This window comes from Ptiloglossa arizonensis, chromosome 4 (assembly GCF_051014685.1).
Source record: "Ptiloglossa arizonensis isolate GNS036 chromosome 4, iyPtiAriz1_principal, whole genome shotgun sequence".
Classification (NCBI taxonomy): Eukaryota; Metazoa; Arthropoda; class Insecta; order Hymenoptera; family Colletidae; genus Ptiloglossa; species Ptiloglossa arizonensis.
This window is the reverse complement of record NC_135051.1, coordinates 12,059,296-12,080,611: the sequence shown is the minus strand read 5'-3', so window position 1 is coordinate 12,080,611 and position 21,316 is coordinate 12,059,296. Positions and strand designations below refer to the sequence as shown.

Sequence of the window (21,316 nt, the reverse complement as noted above, 5' to 3'; positions counted from 1 at the left end):
TACCGATAACTTCACGCTAATTTAGTGTTAACAGCGTGTGCAGTCCTTGGTATTCGTTTGATACTATTTTTTAATATTTAAGGTCGCCTAGTGATATTAAAATACAATCTTCCATTGTAGAATGTTACGCATATGTAACTGTCTTTAAATTCTATTATAAATTATAGTTCTGTCGCATGAAATCTTAATTGTAACCTCAACTGATTAATCTCTTTGTGAACGATACAGCGAATTATTCATACGTAATCTGAAGTGAGTGAAATTAATTAATTGTGTGTGCGTGCTAGAAGTGGAAAAAGAAGCAGAATTTCAACGATGAGTGAGCAGTAGTAAGTGGGTAGAAGAATACAGAAAAGAAAAGACGGAAATAAGTAAAAAAAATGCGGTACTACTGATAATTATGATTGCGTGCAACTCCATAATTTCCGTGTAGAACTTCGCAAGGAAACACAGTGGATCATACTGCAATTATATTCATAATGGATTTTAAATAAACGCCGACAGTAGAAAGTGTCATTTAGTGCCAATATACAAGCATATACAATCGCGTTGGTATTTATATTGACGTATCATATTTTATTTAACAGAAGAGAAATAGTGTAATAGAAATGAAGATGACGTTTATTTACTACATAAACACATTTATTAACTTTTTTTACAATACTAATGTAAAGAATCAAATATTATTTTTAATAACGGACATGAGAGCATTCTCCAGTGTATAAGTATTGAATATTAAGCTGACATTAATATACGATTATAAATTATGCTGTCCAAATATTAAATTATTTAGAGATTAGAGAATCCTATGTTCTTATCACTTTTAAAAGATTATTGATTATTATGTTAGATGTTAACTTTTCTTATATTTTGAAGCTAATAATTTTTGTTTTAAGGTTAATACAAATTGTGATTCACAAAGCATTGGTTTTGAAGTACTTATCTACTTAATTTGTCCTTTAAATGTTCTGTCAAATTTAGATCTAGGTTTTGAAAAGTTGAAAAATGAAGTTAGAGTATTTTCTTTAAACAAATATTTTACCATTTGTGTAACATGTTTAGCATTATTATTTTATTAAAAATTGTATAATTATCTTCCTAAAATTTTTGTATAAAGACAATAAACTTTCCCTCAAAAGTTCTATGTACTTTATTCTTGATAATATTCCATTTACGACAGTTAATTTTCAATTCTTACATTATTCAAAGAACCTCATATCAATATAAAACTACTTCTATCTTTTAACTAATTATAATTAATAAATTTTAGTCAAAAATTTTTTTTTTTTTTGTACATGTTATTCTTCTATTCCATTTGTATTTAAATTTTAATTTATTATTTCATACTTTTAATTTACGAAACAATATTGTTTAAATATTTTTCAGCAATTTATTAACATGCAAAGCATTAGTTTTAAAAATATAAAGTTTATAAGATATAAAACTGTATAAATTACATTCTTTTATTTCGGACTTTATCTGCATAATGTATGATCGATGAGAAATTCTCTTTAATTTATTTTAGTAATAATTAGTATATATTTATTAATACCTCTTACTATTTATTTGTTTTAATATATGATTCTTTTTCTTCTCTTTTAATCAAATTTTTAGTTCTTATACAACAATTTACTTTATTTATATATTTATTTAATATTTTTTATGAAACTTTAGAAATCTGAAGTTTTCATTTTTGAAAATTTTTTAACTATGTTACTATTTGTTCATTGTCCTTAGCATACTAGAGATAAAAAATATTTTATTACTTTACAAAAGTATTACAATTGATACTTAATTGCGTTAACTTACTTTTTAACTAGTCAAAATAGTAGAATTACTTCTTGAAAATAATTATTTTGTTCATTTATTTGATGCTTTAATTTTTACACTTTGTAAATTATCAAGATATTACCAATATTTAAGACTGAGAACGGTAGTAACACAAACAAATCAAAGTATCGTTTACATTAAAACAATATGACAAATTTTTAAATTTGACACGTCATATAATACCGATACGAATGTAATATCACATGTGTGCGCACGCGCACACACACATATCTGAAGTTTCTCGTGTGCTGTAGGATCTGTAAAAAAAGATTCACGTGGGGACCTGTTCAGGATTTGAATTCGGGTTTCGTTTATACGTACATACCAAGGGCGCTATACACTGCGCCATCAAGCTCCACTGTTCTACCTTATTTTTCCGGGTCCTTTCTCTCACTGGATTCGCCTATAGGAGGCGCTCCCAATAATCAGTACGAAGAAGAACGTACGACTGAAATGATGTTGTAACTAACGGCCAAAATGGAAGAGCAAAGCGTTCATAGCAGTATCAGTGATATAAATAGTGAAGAGGCAGTTAGAAGTGATCGTAAGTCCGTCAGTATTGTCATTTTGTGCTTAAGGTCTGATGTACGATATTAAACGATACGTATTCGTTAGGCACAGCACAAACTAACCCTACCTCACTTTTTATCAAAACTCACGCGACAATACTCGTGTCTTATATCTGTCACCTATCTTAATCCATAGATAAATTGAAATATAATATGCGTTACTCGCCAAACATTTTCGCATTATGTTTTGAACTTTACGCGGGAGGGATGTCAACGGTTTCTTATAAATTCGGCCTTGGCTTATTCTCCAAAATTACGTCAGAAACGAACAATTTATCAATTCGAAATACCTTTATAAGCTTTTTTGTGGTATGTCGTATTCTTGTTTTGTGTTTACTTTCGTGTCATTTAAAGGTTAATTACGTATATGAATAAATTTTTGTTACACGAAAAAATGTTATCTGTTGTGCATTATATCATTAAATATATTACATAATTTTACAAAATATCCCATTCTTTATAGTAATAATTTATTTATATTTGAACGACATGGACATTACAAAAAAAATTATAAATTATTATTGGCAACTTTTTGTTATTAATTAATAAGTAACTAATAAGTAAATATGGAATGTCACTTTAGGTACTTTCTGCCCATATACCTTTGTTTTGACTCAGTCATTATTTATGGGGGACCTAAAATGGAAAAGTAAAAGGATCAAGAGGGTTGTTTCATATCTATTATATGAAATAAGATTAGGCATGGAACAATAGGTATTAATACAGCCTTTGTTTGTGAATATAGAAGGATTTTCTTTATTGTCAGTTGTGTAGATTATATTTATAAATCGTCACTCATAGCTTGTGTCATTTCTTTCAACTTTGACTATTATTTGAATCTAGTGATTCATTGATATTATTGTAAATATTCATTTAATGTTTTATAATTATTTATTATTAAAATGTAACATTAGAAATTTTTTATGTAACAAGTGTTATAAAAATTAGCATTGACTTATATGGATAGCACATATTGTATAAATTAATAAATCTCTATAATATGTTTATGTTTTAATTATAAAATGAAAGTAATAATTTATAATGATTTAAGTTTATGAAGTATATTTGATTTTAATTATAAAAATATTTATATTATTTTAATTGGGATATTATAAAATTATTTTAAAATATTTAAAACATTTGGATATAAACATGATATAATATAAGTTTTTTATATCATGTATAACCAGTAACAATTAGAAATATTTTTCAGTTAGCTTTTTGATAGATAAGGTATTAGATCATGTTTTACTATTTCAACTCTAGTATAAGTAGTCTAAAAAAAAATAACAAGAATGATAGACAGGTTTTACCAAGTTCAATTAATAAAATAAAATTATCTATGATTGAATTACTATACAGTATACAACAGAATAAAAGAATATGTTAACATTGGATAAAATAAAACAGATATAAATTAATCAAGTAAGAACATGTAGGAGCCTAATACTATATCACCACATATGAGCAAATAACTGATTTTGAATATTACACTTTGTTGAGGATCATATTAGAAACAGTACTTGATTTGCTGAGAAGCTAGTCATTCAGTATTTAAGCTATATACTTTTGGACCATTCATGGTTCCCTTTGAGTGAAATTGAAAAAGACTATTAAGAATATCCTAAATAGCTTGTATATTAGTTAATATACATTTACACAGGTTAATTCAAATAAAGTGTCACAAGTTATTTTTTTAGAAACTATGGAGTGACAAAATTCTTTGTTATTTCGCAAAGTTTGTGGAAGTTTATTGTGTGACTGTAGTTGGACATTTTACAGAGAAAAAAGAATGTCAACTGTCATTTTTTTTTAATGAAGTGGTACATAAATCTTTGCATTCTTGGATAGTTTATTTAATAAGAAATATCATTTATTTGAAACCTTTTTTTCTATTATCTATCGTTTCAAAAATACAATGATAATTATATTTTATGCTAACAAACTTTTAAAACATTTGATCAATATATTAAGGTTGCTATTTTGCAAAAATTAGGAAGAAATTATACTAAATGCTATGCCTTAGACTTTTTTATAGAGTTTTAATACCTGTTTTATATCTGTAGTTACCATAACAAGAGAATAGGAATATAGGATCTCCAACATTTGTGTCTGTTTCTCTTACAAATCCATGATGCAGGAAGTAATGAATAAATTTGTAGAAATAGATATTTAGATATTTATTTATAAATAATAGATAGATTACTCTAAACATTTAATAAACTAAAATTCAACAACATAAAATATTTTAATTAATGCCTTCCAATGTACTTTTTAAAATTTATTTATCATTTTATTTTTTAAATCATGTGTAGTAGGAAAGAATGTTTTGAATAAATGTTATTTGTTTTTAAATGAGCTATCTATAAATGCAAGAATATGTATCATACCATTTAATAAAATTATGAATAACACCTTCTAGTCCTCTGAGACATTTAATTGCAATGTTTTATATGTCATATAATAGGTTTTCAAGAATTCTATGAAACTAAAACAAAATTTTGTTGTCATTCCTAACAACTTTCTAAAAAACAACTTGTAACACTTTATGTAGACCAAATATGGTTGATCAAGATTCATGAACACTGAACCATAGACAATGATCTGTAGAATACTACGACTACTGGACAGCATTTTATATACAATCACAAATTACAATTTACATTGCAAAGTATAATAGGTTATTATGTAACAGTCATATATTAAAGCAAGCATATAAAAAATATTATTTACCTTATTCTAATTTCAGCTGTGATTATACCACGTAAAAAGAGGATATGCTTAATTGGTGCAGCTTGCGATGATCCTGCACTTGGTGCTGCTGCTCAGCAGTTTAGTGTACCTGTTCTTAAATCAGAAACAGGTTTAGAATATATAGAAGATACAGCATATTGTACTTACTTTATATTAAAACAGTTTGAGGGACCTGAATACGATGCTCTTCATAAAAGTGCCCATAGGTCTGTTGTAATTAATTTCATATACTTCTTAATTTGTTAAAAAATAAACAAAAGAATCTGACTTTTGGTTGTTTTAATTTAACAAATTATAGAATATTGGGACCGACAGCACTTCTGCAATTGGCAGAAAGAAAGGACTCACTACCTAGTATTAATAGACCAATGTATACGCAAGCTATGGTAGGCATGGTAGTAGTATTTACTGGGTTTAGGAAAAAGGATGAATTGGTTAGTGTCAAAGTATAAACTTATACTTAGTGTATTAAAAAATTGAATAAACAAAAAGTAGTTTTATAATACTAATTTTATCATCACAGACTAAATTGATCAACATGATCCATAACATGGGTGGAAGTATTAGAAAAGAAATGGGTGCAAAGGTGACGCATCTCATTGCTAATTGCTGCGGTGGAGATAAGTATAGATATGCTGTTACATTTCGGGTTCCCATAATGTCAATGGATTGGGTGGCAGCTTTATGGAATGCCAAAGACGATATTTCCAATTATGGAAATAATGAAGATCTGGTAATACTTTTATTAATAATAATTATTTAATAATTTCTTTTTTCTTTATTTTTATTAGTTATTTTTACTAATATGTATGTGATAAAGATGAAGAAAATAGAAAATATGTAATAGAACTTTACCAGATTTCAAGATTTTATGCTTGACATGACAAAAATGTTATGTTTATACAGATCATAAGTTATAAACTAAAACCATTTTTTGGTGCAAAAGTATGTTTCTTTGGTTTTCCTGATGAAGAGAAACGTCACATGTGTGAAGTTCTTCAACAGCAAGGTGGTGAATCTACAGAAATAGATGATCCAAATTGCACACATGTGGTAAGTTTATAATAAAATATTTCATATCTAACACCTATTATTTGCAGTGTACAATATTAGTATCATGTACATAAACATTTAATATATAAGAGGACATTAAATTCTTTAGGTAACAGACATAGGAAGTCGTGAATACAAGAAATTCAACAATACATTTGACATGTTACCATGTACTAAAAATCCTAATTATATTCCACACCGTTATACAAAAATAAAACCATTTTCCTTTACTTTTTACAATCCATATACTAATACTATTCCTAACATAAAAACAGTAAATTCCTCATATACTAGCAATATTAGTCATATAAATTTGACAAAAAATTTCAAACATTTTCCATATCGTTGTTGTTGTTCTATACCACAATATCTTGAATGCAAAGAAAATAAATTCAATTACTCCATACCAAATGATATAAGTCAAGATTCAGCAATTTGTATGGATGATAATTTATATGATTATACAAATTTACCAAATGAGTCTCATAATATGTCTGAATTATCTGTAACACAAACTGATTCTGGTATTGATATGTCTACTACAAGGTATCCACATAATCCAATACAAACAAATGCCTTAACTGTATCACAGCAAACTAATATTCCATTAACATCCACAATGTTGGATATGCATTCTACGTTTTCATCTTCAGTAATTAGTAATGGTAGAACATTAGGAAATAATATATTTGATGTTATTTCAAATGAAAACACTGATAACAAAAATACATCTACTCAATTAGGAGTATATAATTTCAAGTCTTCCACACTATGTAAGAAAAGAGTTACTCAACATATAAATGAACAATGTCCTGATAGTGAAAGTCACGTTTCAAAATCTTGTAAAAACACACATTGTACACAAAATTTTTGTTTCCTTAATAGGAAAATTTTTACTCCCAGACAGTATATTAAATGGCGAAAAGTTAAATCTTGTATTTCAATTCATAAGCTCACTTCTCCAGATAAATTCAAATTTAAAAAAGTGTATTCTCATCCTAATTTAGTAAAGCGGTATGACTCAGAATTTAATGATTCTCTTTTGCACAATTCATCTACACAGATAACAAAAAAAAAAAATTTTTTAAGCACATATAAATTAAATTCATCTATTTTGTCAAAATTTAGTCATTTCAATTTTTCTCCAATGTTTAAGCAATATGTGCTTGTTAGTTCAGATCCCCAAATTCCAGAAAATCATCAGAAACAGAGGTATACTCCTTTACATAGTCCTTTTCCTGCACCTGTAAAAATAACAAAATTATCAAATTCTGAACATGGCTCAAGAAGTACTTTTACATCATATGGAAAACATTCAAATGTTTCTTCTAAAACTTGTGCTCCAAAAGATGATCATATAAAACAGGAGAAACAGGAGGACATGCCCGTATCCTCGGTATCTTTATTTTTTTTATGGGATTTTATAGGTTGTGGAAGTGCAGATTGATTGTTTATTTCATTTACTGTTAATTTAGACAACCAAATTTTAAGAATACTATGGAAATTACGATGTGAAATGAGAGTACAAAAGTATTAAATGCAAATGTAGAAACAAAGTATTTGTTAATAATGTGTGTTACATGTAGGTCACATAACTTTTAGTAATTTAAATATAGTAAATTGTTATGTCTTTGTCATGTTATCTTTGTAATGTATCAAATTGTATTTACACTTATAGTAGCTAATACTGGATATTTATGTAATTAGTATTTTATTATTTGTAAGTATATTTCAACTTATACAGTATATTACGTCACTATAGACTTTCTATTATAATTGTCTAATTGTATTGTTAAAACTAACAAAATATTGTGTTTATTATGTGTTTCTAATATATCTGTCATACTTGTTTGAACTATTAGAAAAACATAAATTAATTATATACCTCTAAATTTTTTTACTTTAGGTTGTGGATGAATCAAATGTAAATGTATTACCGGATTTAGCTTCTGTGAGGGCTCATATTGTAAAAGCAGAGTGGTTTTGGACATCTGTGCAAAATGAGGGTGCAGCTGATGAAAAGGAGTATTTATTTGAAGATGTAAGTTTATTAAGATTATTAGATAAATTTCTTATTTAATAGTTTATTTTATGTCCAGTACTTGGAATCTGTTCTATCACCAACTATATCAGCTAGACGAGATAGTCAACAAACTACAACTCCGAGTACAGCGTCTACAAGACGAAAACGTAAACGTTTGGCAGAAACTTTATCTAGTCTGGTCCAAAATGGTGCAGACTCACCAGCTCTGCATAAGAGACGATCTAGCATTAGTGATGCAGGACTTTTAAGTGTTAGTGGAAGTTTCCTTGATTGCACAGCAAGTCCAGATAAGCCATTACTTGATGGTTAGTTACCTTTTTTTTAAATATATAGCTTTTTATATTTTATTTTTTTCTAAGTTTATTTTAGTTTTTGAAAATTTTCTATAATTATTAGTTGTCATATACATAACATTTTAATGTCTTTTTAACGATCCTACTACATCTTCTCTTCCTTTGTGGTTCATTTGCTTTGTTTAATACAGTGATATACATTTTACATTTATTTTCTTTAACATTATCGTTCTAACAGCACATATAGTCCAAATTTTTCAACTTAATATTTCTAACGATTAGTAAATTTTTATATGAACCATATGAAGGGGAAGATAATATAAAATTGAATTATTGATAACTATCAGATATTCCAGAAGTGGAAGCTGTTAACACGGACAGTTCTAGGAAAAATTTATCACCCAGGCATCAAGTTTTCTTAGAATTGGTACAAACAGAATCAAATTATGTTGGCATTCTTAGTACAATTATGACGGTAAAAATTCTTTTTTGATTCATACTATGTGGAAATAAGTAGTGAATATATGTATTTCTGTGCATTAACATTATTTATTTTTCTAGTTATTTAAGTCACCATTGGAAGATCTCATAGATACAAGCGGCGAATTATTAAATGGTACAGAAGCTAAAATTATATTTGGTAATTTTCCACCAATTTATGAAGTTCATAAAAAAATGTTAGAAGAATTAAGATACAGCGCCACGCATTGGTTGGAGGATATTAGTATAGGTAATATATTTCTGAAGTTTGCACCTGACCTAGTCAAGGCGTACCCACCATATGTCAACTTCTTCGAAAATACAAAGGACATGCTTGATCAGTGTGATCAAAACAAATCTCGATTTCACGCTTTTCTGAAGGTTTGTCAGACAAAACCTGAATGTGGTCGACAAAGCTTAAAGGAGTTACTGATTAAGCCAGTACAAAGGTTACCCAGTATTAGTTTATTATTAAACGGTAAGTTTGTTAATTATAGTTATTTAATTAATAATAATAATAATAATAATAATAATAATAATAATAATAATAAAGGTTATTAATACTTATGTATTATAGATATCCTTAAACATACAAATAAAAATAATCCAGATCATAGCGCACTGGAGTTATCAATTAGCAGTATTAAGGAAGTCATGACTTATATAAATGAAGATAAAAGAAAAACTGAGGGCCAATTAGTTATGTTTGACATTTTCAATGAAATTGACAACTGTCCACCGCATTTAGTTTCTTCACATCGATCATTTATTGGTAAATGCGATGTGATGGAACTTAGTGAGGGTCTAAGCGGGCGTGGTGATCATTTAGTTTTGTTTCTGTTTACCGATACACTTGAAATATGTAAGAAAAGATCAAAAGCCTTTAATTCGTTAAAGAGTCCTAATACCGCAAATGGATTACATACAACTAAATTAAGTCAAGGAAAACCTTACAAACATATTAAGATGTTATCACTGAGTACAATAAAAAAAGTTGTCGATATACGAGAAACTGATGGTAAGTTAGTAATATATAATACTATCAATCCTGTTTGTTTCAAAATTTGTACCAGGTTATTTTCAATTATTTAGTTTAAATATACTTTTCGTTTAAAATTTCAATTTCCTTTTGGAAATGAATAATTTTTATAATTTTGTTTTTCAAACATAGTACACACTTTATGTGTAAAATTAATTTTATCTTTAAAAATTTTCGTATAAATTTGTATAACATTGATGTTAATTTTTATTTCAATTTTTTATATGATAGAGAAATGCCTTAAATTGATTATGAACTACAAATTAATTGTATTGTATAAATATTATTTATTTTGTACACTTATAGAATGTCATAAAGTATTTGCTTTAATGGTGAGAAGTAATCAAGAGTTGAAAGAGAAACTGTTCTCATTTACCATCACAGATGAGGAAGTGAATAAGACAAATTATTTACGGACTTTGTGCAGGCAAATGGCTAATACAGTATGTAAAGCTGATGCGGTAAGTCATAATATTTGTTTAACATATGTTACTTTCTATACATTTTATTTCATTTTTTATTATATTAGTAGTATTTTATTACAAAATTTACTGGTCACAGCTTGTTTTATCTTTATTTTTAGGATACGTTCCTGATAAGTCTAGATTCACATCAGCTTGAAATTGACACAAGTGATGTAGCGTTAGGAACATTAAGTAAAGCATTTAAGTAAGTAGTCAAAGATTAATTTAAATTTTTTATACAGTTTTAATATTGTAAATGACTGTGCTTCTCTCATAACTGTAAGTACGTTTTTTACATATTATACATTACATATACAGAGTGTGTCATCTATTAGACTAAAAAAATTTTAAAAATGATCATACTGGCTTTGAAATAGTGTACAATATTGTAATAATAATTTTATTTTATAGTAACAGATTTCAAAATTTTAAGATCTTTCAGGTGTTTTACATTTTTTGTTAAGATGTATACAATATGCAGATTAGTTTGCATAGACAATAAAACTTAAAATGTCTTCTATTTTCCACATTTTCAATAAGACGATACAACAAATTGTATAAATAAATTCATCTTTACATACTCCTTTTATCTATGTTAAAATAAGATATAGATTTCACTAAAAAACAAACTAAATATACTTGACATTTTAAAATTTGTAATTGAAAAAAAATGATTTTTATCATGTGTCATTATAAGTTAAATATAGGTAGTTTACATTCTGGTTTTATATAACCCACCTTGTATATTTTTGAACATTAAATTGCATTATGTATCATGAGAGTAGTACTTACAGTTTTGTAGAGGAATGTTGTAATATATACTATTTTTATTTAGAAAAGTTGAAATTCTATTAGATATAACTAAGAAAAGTAATTACTATGTAGCATTTCTGTTCTCGTAGATTAGCTTAGCCGTATTATTACTAAGTTTTACTAAACTCTAGGCTCTTCAATGATATTCATATTTAGAATGTCTTTAAAAAATTGATATAGAAATATTAAATTAAAAACACCTTTTTATGAGCAATATGCACAGTTGTGAGAGGAAAAATGATTAGGTGTTCTAAACCGTTTTTCTCCTGTATTGCATGTTAACAAAAAATAATGGGGCGACGACTCGTTTGGTTGCAGGAGCCTATTTCATAATTTTTACCTGGAGTATATGGACCCGTATGTGTTCCTACTCAATAGCATGTGTGAAACCACGTTACATGTCCCACTACCGTCAGTTTTCGCACCAGGCTGATTATCTTTTTTTTACTTGCTTTGGTCCTTTGTTCCCTGCTTGTTTGGATCACTCGGTTTCATTCTTTGAAGTTGAAAAATAAAAGTTCAATTGTTTTGCGAAAACAATTTGACCAGTTCAAGCTTAATATTGATAATATCAGCCTGTTTTAGATTAACATCAGTCAATTAAAATGTTGGTACATCTCACAAACCAATTAATTAATATACTTCGATCACTTATGTTTTTATTTTACAAAACGTAAACAAAATTATAATAATTATTTAAAAGTCATCAGTTTTAAAATTGAGCCCCATTTGCACGTTTACATATTTATAGTATAAATTGACAGTTATGACATAATTCTTTCTTGTAGGTCAGCATGTAGAAAATTTTATAAACTATAATATGGCTTTTGCATGTATATTAAAATTAACAGTTATGGTATAATATTTACTTGAACTGGTTTAATAAGATTTGGGATTTTTTTTAAATTTTGTTTGCTAATTCCTTTATCAATTGGAAAATTTATTTCCCTCTGTTTACGCTGTTTAGTAGCATAAATTCTAAAAAAAAGATGAACTATGTTCTTTCATATAGTTGAATAAATGTTGGGGGAAGTAAAGTTTCGATGTTGCTTTCGTTTTTCTGCAAAATAAAATTTAAATAAATTTATAATGAATATTTTTCTTCAGGTTTGCATCTCGTACAAGGATGAAAGTCGGCAGAGCGTTTAGTTTTAACAAAACCCCAAGCAAATTGAAAAGAGCAATGTCAACAATGATGTCGCCATTTGGATCAACCAATAGTCTTACTCCAGCAAGTCAACAACTTGCACAGATGCGGCTTGCTAGTTGCAACAATATTAACGTTAGTTGACAATTTATTATCGCATGTATTTTTCTTTTGCTATGTACTTATGCTTCTTTTTTATTTCTCCCTGGTTACTTTCATTTCACGACAGGAGATTGTTATCTCTTCAATATTGATTAAAATCAATTTTTTTACTTATAAGAATTTCTCTTTCATTAATTTTTATTTAACTTTGAATTGCAGTTACTATTGTTTATATTGAAATTTTTGTCCTTTCTTAATTGAATCCGCTTAAATGCATGGCTACAAAATCATTCATACTTGTTTTTAATATTATTTCTCTTACATATATCTTGACAATATGAGATTATATAAATATTTGATATTGTATTTTTGCATACTTTCAAACATCGAATTAAATTAATATATTCCTTTTTTGTCCATTCACTTTAAAGCATCATGCAAATGCTTCAAAAGATTTATTTATTGTATATATATTATAATACACTAATACCTTATATCCATCTTAATACATTACCTAATCTTTTATTTCGTGAGTTACATTAATTCATCCATATGTCTTTTTACGGTTTGTTCTGCCACAAGATTAATTGTTAACTTTGTGTTTATGCCAATGCAATATTAATGGATAAATTTTTATTCTCCATCACGTAAGTATATTATAGCGCGTTATTTTACTAAATATTTCCAAAATTATATAGTATGTTTTAAATAGTTTGTTAACATTCATTTATGAATATGTATAAAATAATAGTATAACCTTTTAACGTCTTCTCTCGTGAAAGGGAGTAGAGAGGAGGGTTAATAGAGTCCTACTTTTCACAGGCAAAATTCATTTTAGGAGCGTGACGTCACGCAGTGTTTCGACTGGATCAAAATACTTTGCGTCACAAATTAGCTATAGAAATGTATATTTTCTTGTTAACGAGTAAAGTAAAACCCTTAAAACGGATTCTACAGATGTTAAAAATTTATATTTTTATAAAGTTAATTTTGCTCTTATAGAGGCATTTTGTACTGATAGATTTTCGTTTTTTTTTTATTTGTTTTTGTTATGGCTTGCAATAAAAAGCTCAGATAGGCTGGATCCCTTGTGTATTTTTCATATTCTTTTTTTTTGTAAAATATATTTGCACTGAGAAAAACTATGTACACAGGCATTTTTTTCTTCATTACACCTATGAAATTGCATGATTTATAAATTACCTTTTTTTTTTACAAATTACATTTAGTGTGAATTAGATGTTACTTGTGTGTTCTAAGTAGTTTTTTTTTTGGTAGATAATCGTGTTTTTCATTCTTTCAATTGTTTCGAGTATTTTTTGTCAGAATTGTGTATATGAATAGGATAAATGGATATTCATATATCTTTCCAGGAGCTGGGTAATGGTGGTTCAAGCTCTCCATCTAGAGATGATGTTCTAGTAGCACCCATGTCGGTTCAGCCGACACGAAAGGCCAAATGCAGTTCCCTCAGTATGGCTTCATTAAGAAGGTTGTAATTAGTATGCCAGAAGCAATGTATTTTTGTTTTTGCTACTATTGCATAACCACATTTAGTCAACTTTCTCATCATTAATGTGCCTTGAACTTCTTTCATTTTGAGTTTATTTCTCTTCCAAAACATAATATTTATAAACTCACGTGAGATCCATAGACGTAAATATCTTTTACATATTGATATAAATGTATCACTATGCAAATGTGCATAGTCATTTAATTTTGAACTGGATTGAAACTTCTTGTATGTACATTTAGAATAATGTAAAGTTGTTATTACAAAATAGAATGTAAATGTCTTGTAGAAGGTTGTTACCTCGTCTGGAAAGATTTGAATGAAGATTTATGGATAATTTGTTGTAACTTACGTTATGGATTAAAATACTCATGTCGGTCAAGGAAAGTCTATTGTAACAAATTATGAAATTTGCATATTTTGCAAAAGTAGTGTCGAGATTGTAATTAATTATTTTTGATCGTAGATTTAATGTTTTTCGCTGGTATCGATGTTTGTATATACATACGTTTTTGTGGAAAGAAATCCTCTATATTATTTTTTTCATGTTGTACCAAAATGTTCGCAATTTTGTTGTTTCTCAAGATCAAGATTATTCATAAGTACCTAATACTGACTTAGAATATTGTAGAAATGATACTAATAATAGAGCCTATTTAGTGCCTATAGCATTAATTTGGGAGGTTTTTATAACAACTAATTTAATGTTTAGCTTAACTAATGCATATTTATTAAATTATTGTAGGTTTTTCTTTTGCATTTGTCTGTGCTGGTAAATTGCAAACCAATTTTGCTTGCTACATTTTCTAATTTAAAATGGCAAAACATTGTATGAATCTCTTTACCAATTCAGTTTACAATATTTGTTAAACATGACTGTTGCAGAAACCTATATAAAATATGAAATTAATAGAAGTGTATTTAGTTTTCATTTGTGATATAAGAGTTGGTGCAGTTGTCTTTGTTCTATATGTTTCCATAGTCTTTTTGACTTTACTTTGTTTATCCTCCAGAAATTGTTCAGAGGAAGTTATGCAGGACAAATCCGAACTTTGAAGTGCAGGGCATGAATAATATGCAACTATATCATACCTTTTTCTTTGGCATCAATAAAAGGCCTATATGAAAAAGTAGAGAGGATTGGAAACGTTGATGGGAACATGTGTTTTTATATGATCAAAGTACTGATCTTCGAAATCCACGAAATTGTAAAATATTCGTGTAAAAGATAGACACAAGAAAAATGGTGTCTGCAAACTACTATAAATAAATTACAATTTTCTACTTGCCATGTGCCAACAGAACCATATATGTTTTATAAATAAAATGTACATTGCCAGTTATTCTTTAAGAAGCTACAACTATATATTAACGATGCACTGTATTCAATACCGTATCTACCGTTAATTTTGTATATGTAACATTTAGATAGTTCAAGTTTTTGTCTTAAGATGACATATGGAATTGAATTTACAGTAAGGAAAAGGATATTACATTTCCAGTGCTATAATGCAAATTTTACTATGATAACCCTTTTATAAAAAATGAAATTTTTTGTGCCATTTAATTATATTCTATAAGATACATTTAGGCGTTATTAAGATATCCAGAAGCAACTTATGCTTCATTGAAGAAGAAAAAGGAAATGTGTAATATTAATTTAATACACTAAATTAATATTAACTATACATTTCTTAGATGAACTAATTTTATTCAGATTTATTCACTTTAACCTTTATCCCTCTCGTCGAAATTGTGTACGATATAATATCACTGGAAATTGTAGCTCCATTAAAAATAAATGTCTATTGTAGTGTGTTTATTTCTTTCTTATAACTGTGTAATTGCATTGCATTAAGATTTTTGAAAAGATTGAACGATGATACGGTGAAAGAAAATAGGATTTTGATCGCGTTAATATCAATACCTCTTTCTTCTGAATAATGTACTATATAACATAAAATAGTTGTAAAAAGCCATAGTTTACTAGCATTATAATACTGTTACTTTTTTTAAGTCTTCAATTATATATTTATTGTAACTGCTGACTTTATAAAGATTTACATTGAAATATGTAGCTGGTCATTTAGATTACAAGATATTCTTACTAAATACGAAATATATTTCACTAATTTGACTGCAGGTCTGAAATATGCGTATAAATATTTGTACGTTTTTCAATTATATTAATCGTATATGTTATTTGTATTGTAAATCTTCTTAAAATATTCAATTATCGAGTATCTTGAACGATTGTGAGATTTATTACAAATATAAAAATAGAATATTGGTACAAAATGAAGATCACTCTTTCCTGTGTTGTAATCACTTGGATGTACAATAATTGTTTCTAAGAAGCATATTATAATACTATGTCTAGAATTACCTTCTACCCATAGTATACATCAAATATTTGTAAATATTCCAGCTCAATGAGCAGTCTGTTAAACGAACATATCATAAGATTTGGGAGATATTTATTATATTAATAAAAAAATGAAAGGCACATCATTGCTTGAAGTATTTCTTTCATTAATTATAAGAAATCTAAACAGTTTCTTCTTTTGGTTGTAAATAAAATCTCCCTGAACATGCCAATTTTTCTTTCTCTGTACATCAACCATGAATGATAGTGTGGCATGATAAAGTTTCTTTAATTTTTACATTATCTTAATAATTTTGCAGTTGTCTTGTACAAAGGCTGAATTCTGAATAATTAAGTTAGAGAATTAACACAATTTATTATTGTTATATTATAAAAGAAACATAAACACAAAACGTACAGATTTGGTTAAAACTTATATTGCAGAAAATAAACATATCATTACGAAAGTAAAAAAATTAAAAGATATAGTAGTATTATTGTACAAATAATATTATCAATCAATGTGTTTAACAAATTGATTAATCGTATGGATTTAAGTGTATAAATGTAACACTTGTTAATACCTTAAAGAATTGAAAGGAAACTGTTTTATGAAACATAAACATCGATTATATATGAAGTCTTTGTGGATATAACAATGTACTGTATTCTTTGCAATCTTTTCTCCTCAAGCTCAATTATCATTTTAATTGTTTCCAGTGTTGTTAATGAAAAAATATAGAATCTACCAGTAATTTTGTTGTTTAATCGATACAGTGATTTAAATTGGAAGATTGCAAGGAATGCAAATGAAAATTTGTTAATTCTTTACAATGACTCATTACCGAAGTTCTTGTCTTATTCACACTTGCGTACAATAACTATAAATAATGTGCCTTTGAATAGAAAGGACCATTAAATACAAAGATTTTCTCAATGTTTTGGTGTGAGAGAAAAGAAAAATCCATGGATAATATTTTTGTAACTCTCCATTTAGCACTCGAAGTGCGTTCTTGCGCGTAATTACGGATGCTCTGGTAGCACTTCGTACTTCAATTTTTAACTTATACTAGATTCTTAAGGTTTTAGTGTCACTTATTGTTCCAATGTTTGATTTCCATGAAACGGTCTTTTCAACTTCTAACGAGGCAAACAGCATCTTCTAGCACGGTGCATGGGCAAATTAAAAATATAACTTCATGTAAAACTGAAGCAAACTAGCTGTTGATTAACTAGCACATTTATATTATTTGTCATAATTATTTATCGTAAAAGATATAATTAATGGAAAAAACGTGTACGACGTTTTCTTTTCTTATGTGTTTCAAAATCTTTTGCAGTATTATAAATATCATTAGTACTGAACTTTAGGAAGATACGATTAGGCTTGTAATCTATTCCTGAATAGTTAATATATTTTTCTAGCGTCCATGGACTGTGATAGATATTTTAATCTTTTATAATAATTATGGCGTCTCGAATAAATAGTCAATGTTTCGACCGTATGGTTTTCGAAGCGTTTACACAACATTTGGACTCATTGAGTTTTGTGAACTAGATGTTCAACGTTTTCTTCGATAGGAATGAGAAAAACACCGTTCAATTCGAAATACTGTATATATTATCGATAAGTACCATCTAAGTGTAGTATAGTGCAGATGATGTTTTTTACTACACGCGTAAAAATATTATAATACTTGTAATTCGCATATAGTTGTTACTATTTATATGCTACTGTAAGTGATTGTATAAATTTTCTCTTTATTATGTAAACCAAAAACTAAACTGCTTCCTTTCTTTCCCCAAAGTTATCTTAGCATTCTCGTCAAATTTTCAATTACGTCCATAGTAGGTAATTTACTTAATTTGAGGAATATACATTATTCGTAAATTGTTCTTTGTATGAAAAATTATCAATTAAAGCCTAAATTACACATTAGGAATTGTATAAAGTCGTTTAATATATGTTTTCATTATTAAAATAGTTGTCAATTACAATTTTTTCAAACTTCAAACAAACGGAACACACAAATAATTATAAACGTAGGATTGGGAAGAAGGTAATGTATATTTTTTACGCATTCTTATAAGTGTACAAAAATATATTGTATACAAAGTTAGGAGAATAAAGATAAACGAAATACTGAAAGGAACATGTTCGAACTCGTAGGATTGATCTTTTTCAACAACTTGAGCGACTCAATTCTTTTGTCGCGCATTACGCACGCACCAACCTAAAATTACAAACGGATCAACACTAGCTGCTAGATTGTTAAACTGCTCGACACAATATCTACATATATACAAAATTCGATCTTTCACTCAATCATTCCTGTACGAATATTTTCCATTTCCGAGGAGTTTACAACATATAGTTGTATAAAATCAGCCGCTGCTGATGTAATTTGCGGTCCCTATTAGTCTTCTAACCTAAGAACTCTATCCGTTATTCCTTTTTTCTTTCTTCTTGCTTTTAATTTTTATCCAAAGTCAAATTGTGTTTTTTAATCACTACAAGGTCATCTTTTTTATTTTGAGCATATGTCGTACGTTTTCTTTAGCACAATATTTTCTGAATTCGACAGACGTACAGATTATTCTTACCGAATTACCAAAATTCTTTTACTTGTCAGTTAATCTTGTTATCATTTCTTTAGTCTTTAGGGTCATAATCGCATAAATTGATACAAATTTTGAAAAACTATCTGTTACTACGAAAATATATTTGCATACATATATACATTACTTGTAATCGACACTGACCCCAAATAATCTACTTACGTGGTAAGTAAATCAATAACGGAATGTCTTTCTTCGGTATTGGTGCTAATCCCCTTCTACTTGGCCCTTTTTCCTTTCCGTAACAAATATGACGAATTTCTACACCCTTTACATCTCTACATCGAAATGTTCGTTTCCATGTGTGTTTCTAATAATTTTTAAATACATAGTGGAAGGTAAAATAATTATCTTTTACTCTCGATTTGCTTTATGAACAATCAATTTTACATTAAATAATCTATGTTGCATATTAATCGAATACGTTCGTCTTTATCTTGTCTTTTAGGCAATATTGTTAACATTGTATCATTGATGGTAAAAATAGAATATCTACTAAACGCGTCGACGCGACTCAAATGTTATTCCGATCAGTGTTTGACTTTGTACTTGAACTCTACCAACATTAACAACCACCTTACTACTTTAGGCGATATATCCTGTTTGTATAACATTTTACAAAACGCATCACAATTTGTCACGACGATTTTAATTTCAGACTTAAAAGATACACTTTAAATTTTGTTATCGCTCAAATGACAGCTAGAATTTCCAATTGGTACGAATGATATTTATTTTCAGCCTGTAGTTTTCTTATTTCTGAAATATATCGGATAAAACAATTTTTCATAAACTCTGCAATTGTATCATGCCGTAGCCTTGTAAATTTGCTTGATGCGTTGTGATAAATAAAAAAAAAAAAAAAAGAATAGACTGTACCATGTTTAATGAAACAAGGTCGAAAAAATAAATAAAAAGCAATCCTCGTATAGCCGGGATTCCATACTTTTCGAGTCCCTGGCTAATTGCCCTATAGGGTTGGGTATCAAAGGCATTGGCGATGTCTAAAGCCATTCCATCCTAGGAGACGACTAAGGTCGAGAGAGACCGGATGCGATGAATCGCATCAATCGGGGCTACCTCACGACAGGTGGTCAATGATGCAACAAGCAGTTAATACACTTTCGAATAATTTGCCAATATCGTCGAGAAGACATATAGGTTGATATGCGGAGAAAGAGTCCACGGGTCTGCCCGCTTTCTAAGGAGGATCATCCTACTGACGATCACCTACCATATGGCGAGAAAACGTCCCTCCTCTAGGCAGCGGTTCAGCAGTCGCCAGGACACCCACAGAGTAGTGTTGAGTAAACTCCAACCCTGGGCGGTTCTAATCACCAAGGGTTTTGACTTCCTAATTGCTCAATGACGAGGTTAACGCATTCTACTCCATAGTGGCGGAGAGGAAATCATGTCCCCCGACGGATCTCATCACCTGGTCCGTTAGAGGACATCAAAGAGGAACTGGCTGCGACTATCTGAAGGCAGAGGGCAAAAAAACATTGCTCCGGTTCCAGACGGTATGACAGGATGAATCTGTGTTTTAATCCAGAATGTCCTTAGAGATGGTCTCTGGCAGCTGTTCGACCGCTGCCTAAGGTACTCTGGATGGTCCTTCTGCGAAAGATAGGTTGCGGACTTCCGATTAGGCCTATGGCAGTGGTCAAAAGGGCATGATGGCAGTGTTGGATCCAGTCTCGTTTACTTTGCAAGAGAAGGTTCAGAGCGTGGTGGTTGCCCTCGCTTCCCCGTGGTTGAGAAGAGCGAGGTGAGAAAATCCAAGATCCATCTGGTAGGTTTCCTTGAGGATGGCAATGATTAGAGTGACGATACTCGAGGGAGGGAAAAATCGATCTGGCTGGTGGTGAGATCCTCGGTTTCAATTACAGGCCTAAGACCGATTGCCCGTTCTTTTGATTCACAACACCCTCGGTAGGAACAAGTCCTGGTATTAGCTAGGGCTGGAACTTGCACAGTGGGGAACGTTAAAGTTGAAATCTTCGCCCATTGGCTGTTCCAGTGCTACAGTTGCCTGGAGGCGACTCCGGCGAATGCAGCCACATCTGAGAGCGCCGTGTCCTGTTGAAGGAGATTGGGAAAACCTCTACCACTGTCTGGCGTGGTAAGGGCCATACTCTACGGCGAGAGAGAATGGATGACTGTGACCTCCTTCTGTAAATATGTAATATCGCAAAAAAAGGTTGCGAAGCAGGGGCATGAGGTCGTCAACA

The 21,316-nt window shown here is 29.1% G+C and overlaps 1 protein-coding gene across 5 annotated transcripts; it reads left to right on the top strand.

The window, feature by feature from the left end:
* Window positions 1–35: 35 nt before the first annotated feature.
* Window positions 36–16,904, top strand: Pbl (epithelial cell transforming 2 pebble). 5 transcript variants are annotated; one of them, XM_076309288.1, is made up of 17 exons: window positions 36–329; window positions 2,085–2,374; window positions 5,149–5,359; window positions 5,452–5,587; window positions 5,677–5,886; window positions 6,060–6,206; window positions 8,113–8,247; window positions 8,306–8,555; window positions 8,891–9,018; window positions 9,105–9,501; window positions 9,601–10,041; window positions 10,369–10,523; window positions 10,646–10,731; window positions 11,658–11,750; window positions 12,447–12,621; window positions 13,962–14,080; window positions 15,115–16,904. In XM_076309288.1, exons 2-17 carry the CDS (start codon window positions 2,308–2,310, stop codon window positions 15,155–15,157), a joined length of 2,793 nt encoding a protein of 930 aa, XP_076165403.1. In that variant the 5' UTR covers window positions 36–329; window positions 2,085–2,307; the 3' UTR covers window positions 15,158–16,904. The 5 variants fall into 5 exon arrangements, with proteins under 5 accessions (XP_076165403.1, XP_076165402.1, XP_076165401.1 ...); XM_076309287.1 differs by having other exon boundaries at window positions 36–548; XM_076309286.1 differs by having other exon boundaries at window positions 36–552.
* The last annotated feature ends 4,412 nt before the right edge of the window (window positions 16,905–21,316 follow it).

Excerpts from the sequence above, each read along its gene's own strand:
- Pbl (XM_076309290.1), top strand. The coding sequence starts at position 2,308 with ATGGAAGAGCAAAGCGTTCATAGCAGTATCAGTGATATAAATAGTGAA. Across the intron at positions 8,556-8,890 it reads AGATAAGCCATTACTTGATG|ATATTCCAGAAGTGGAAGCT; the intron begins GTTAGTTACCTT and ends GATAACTATCAG. Across the intron at positions 14,081-15,114 it reads AGTATGGCTTCATTAAGAAG|AAATTGTTCAGAGGAAGTTA; the intron begins GTTGTAATTAGT and ends TTTATCCTCCAG.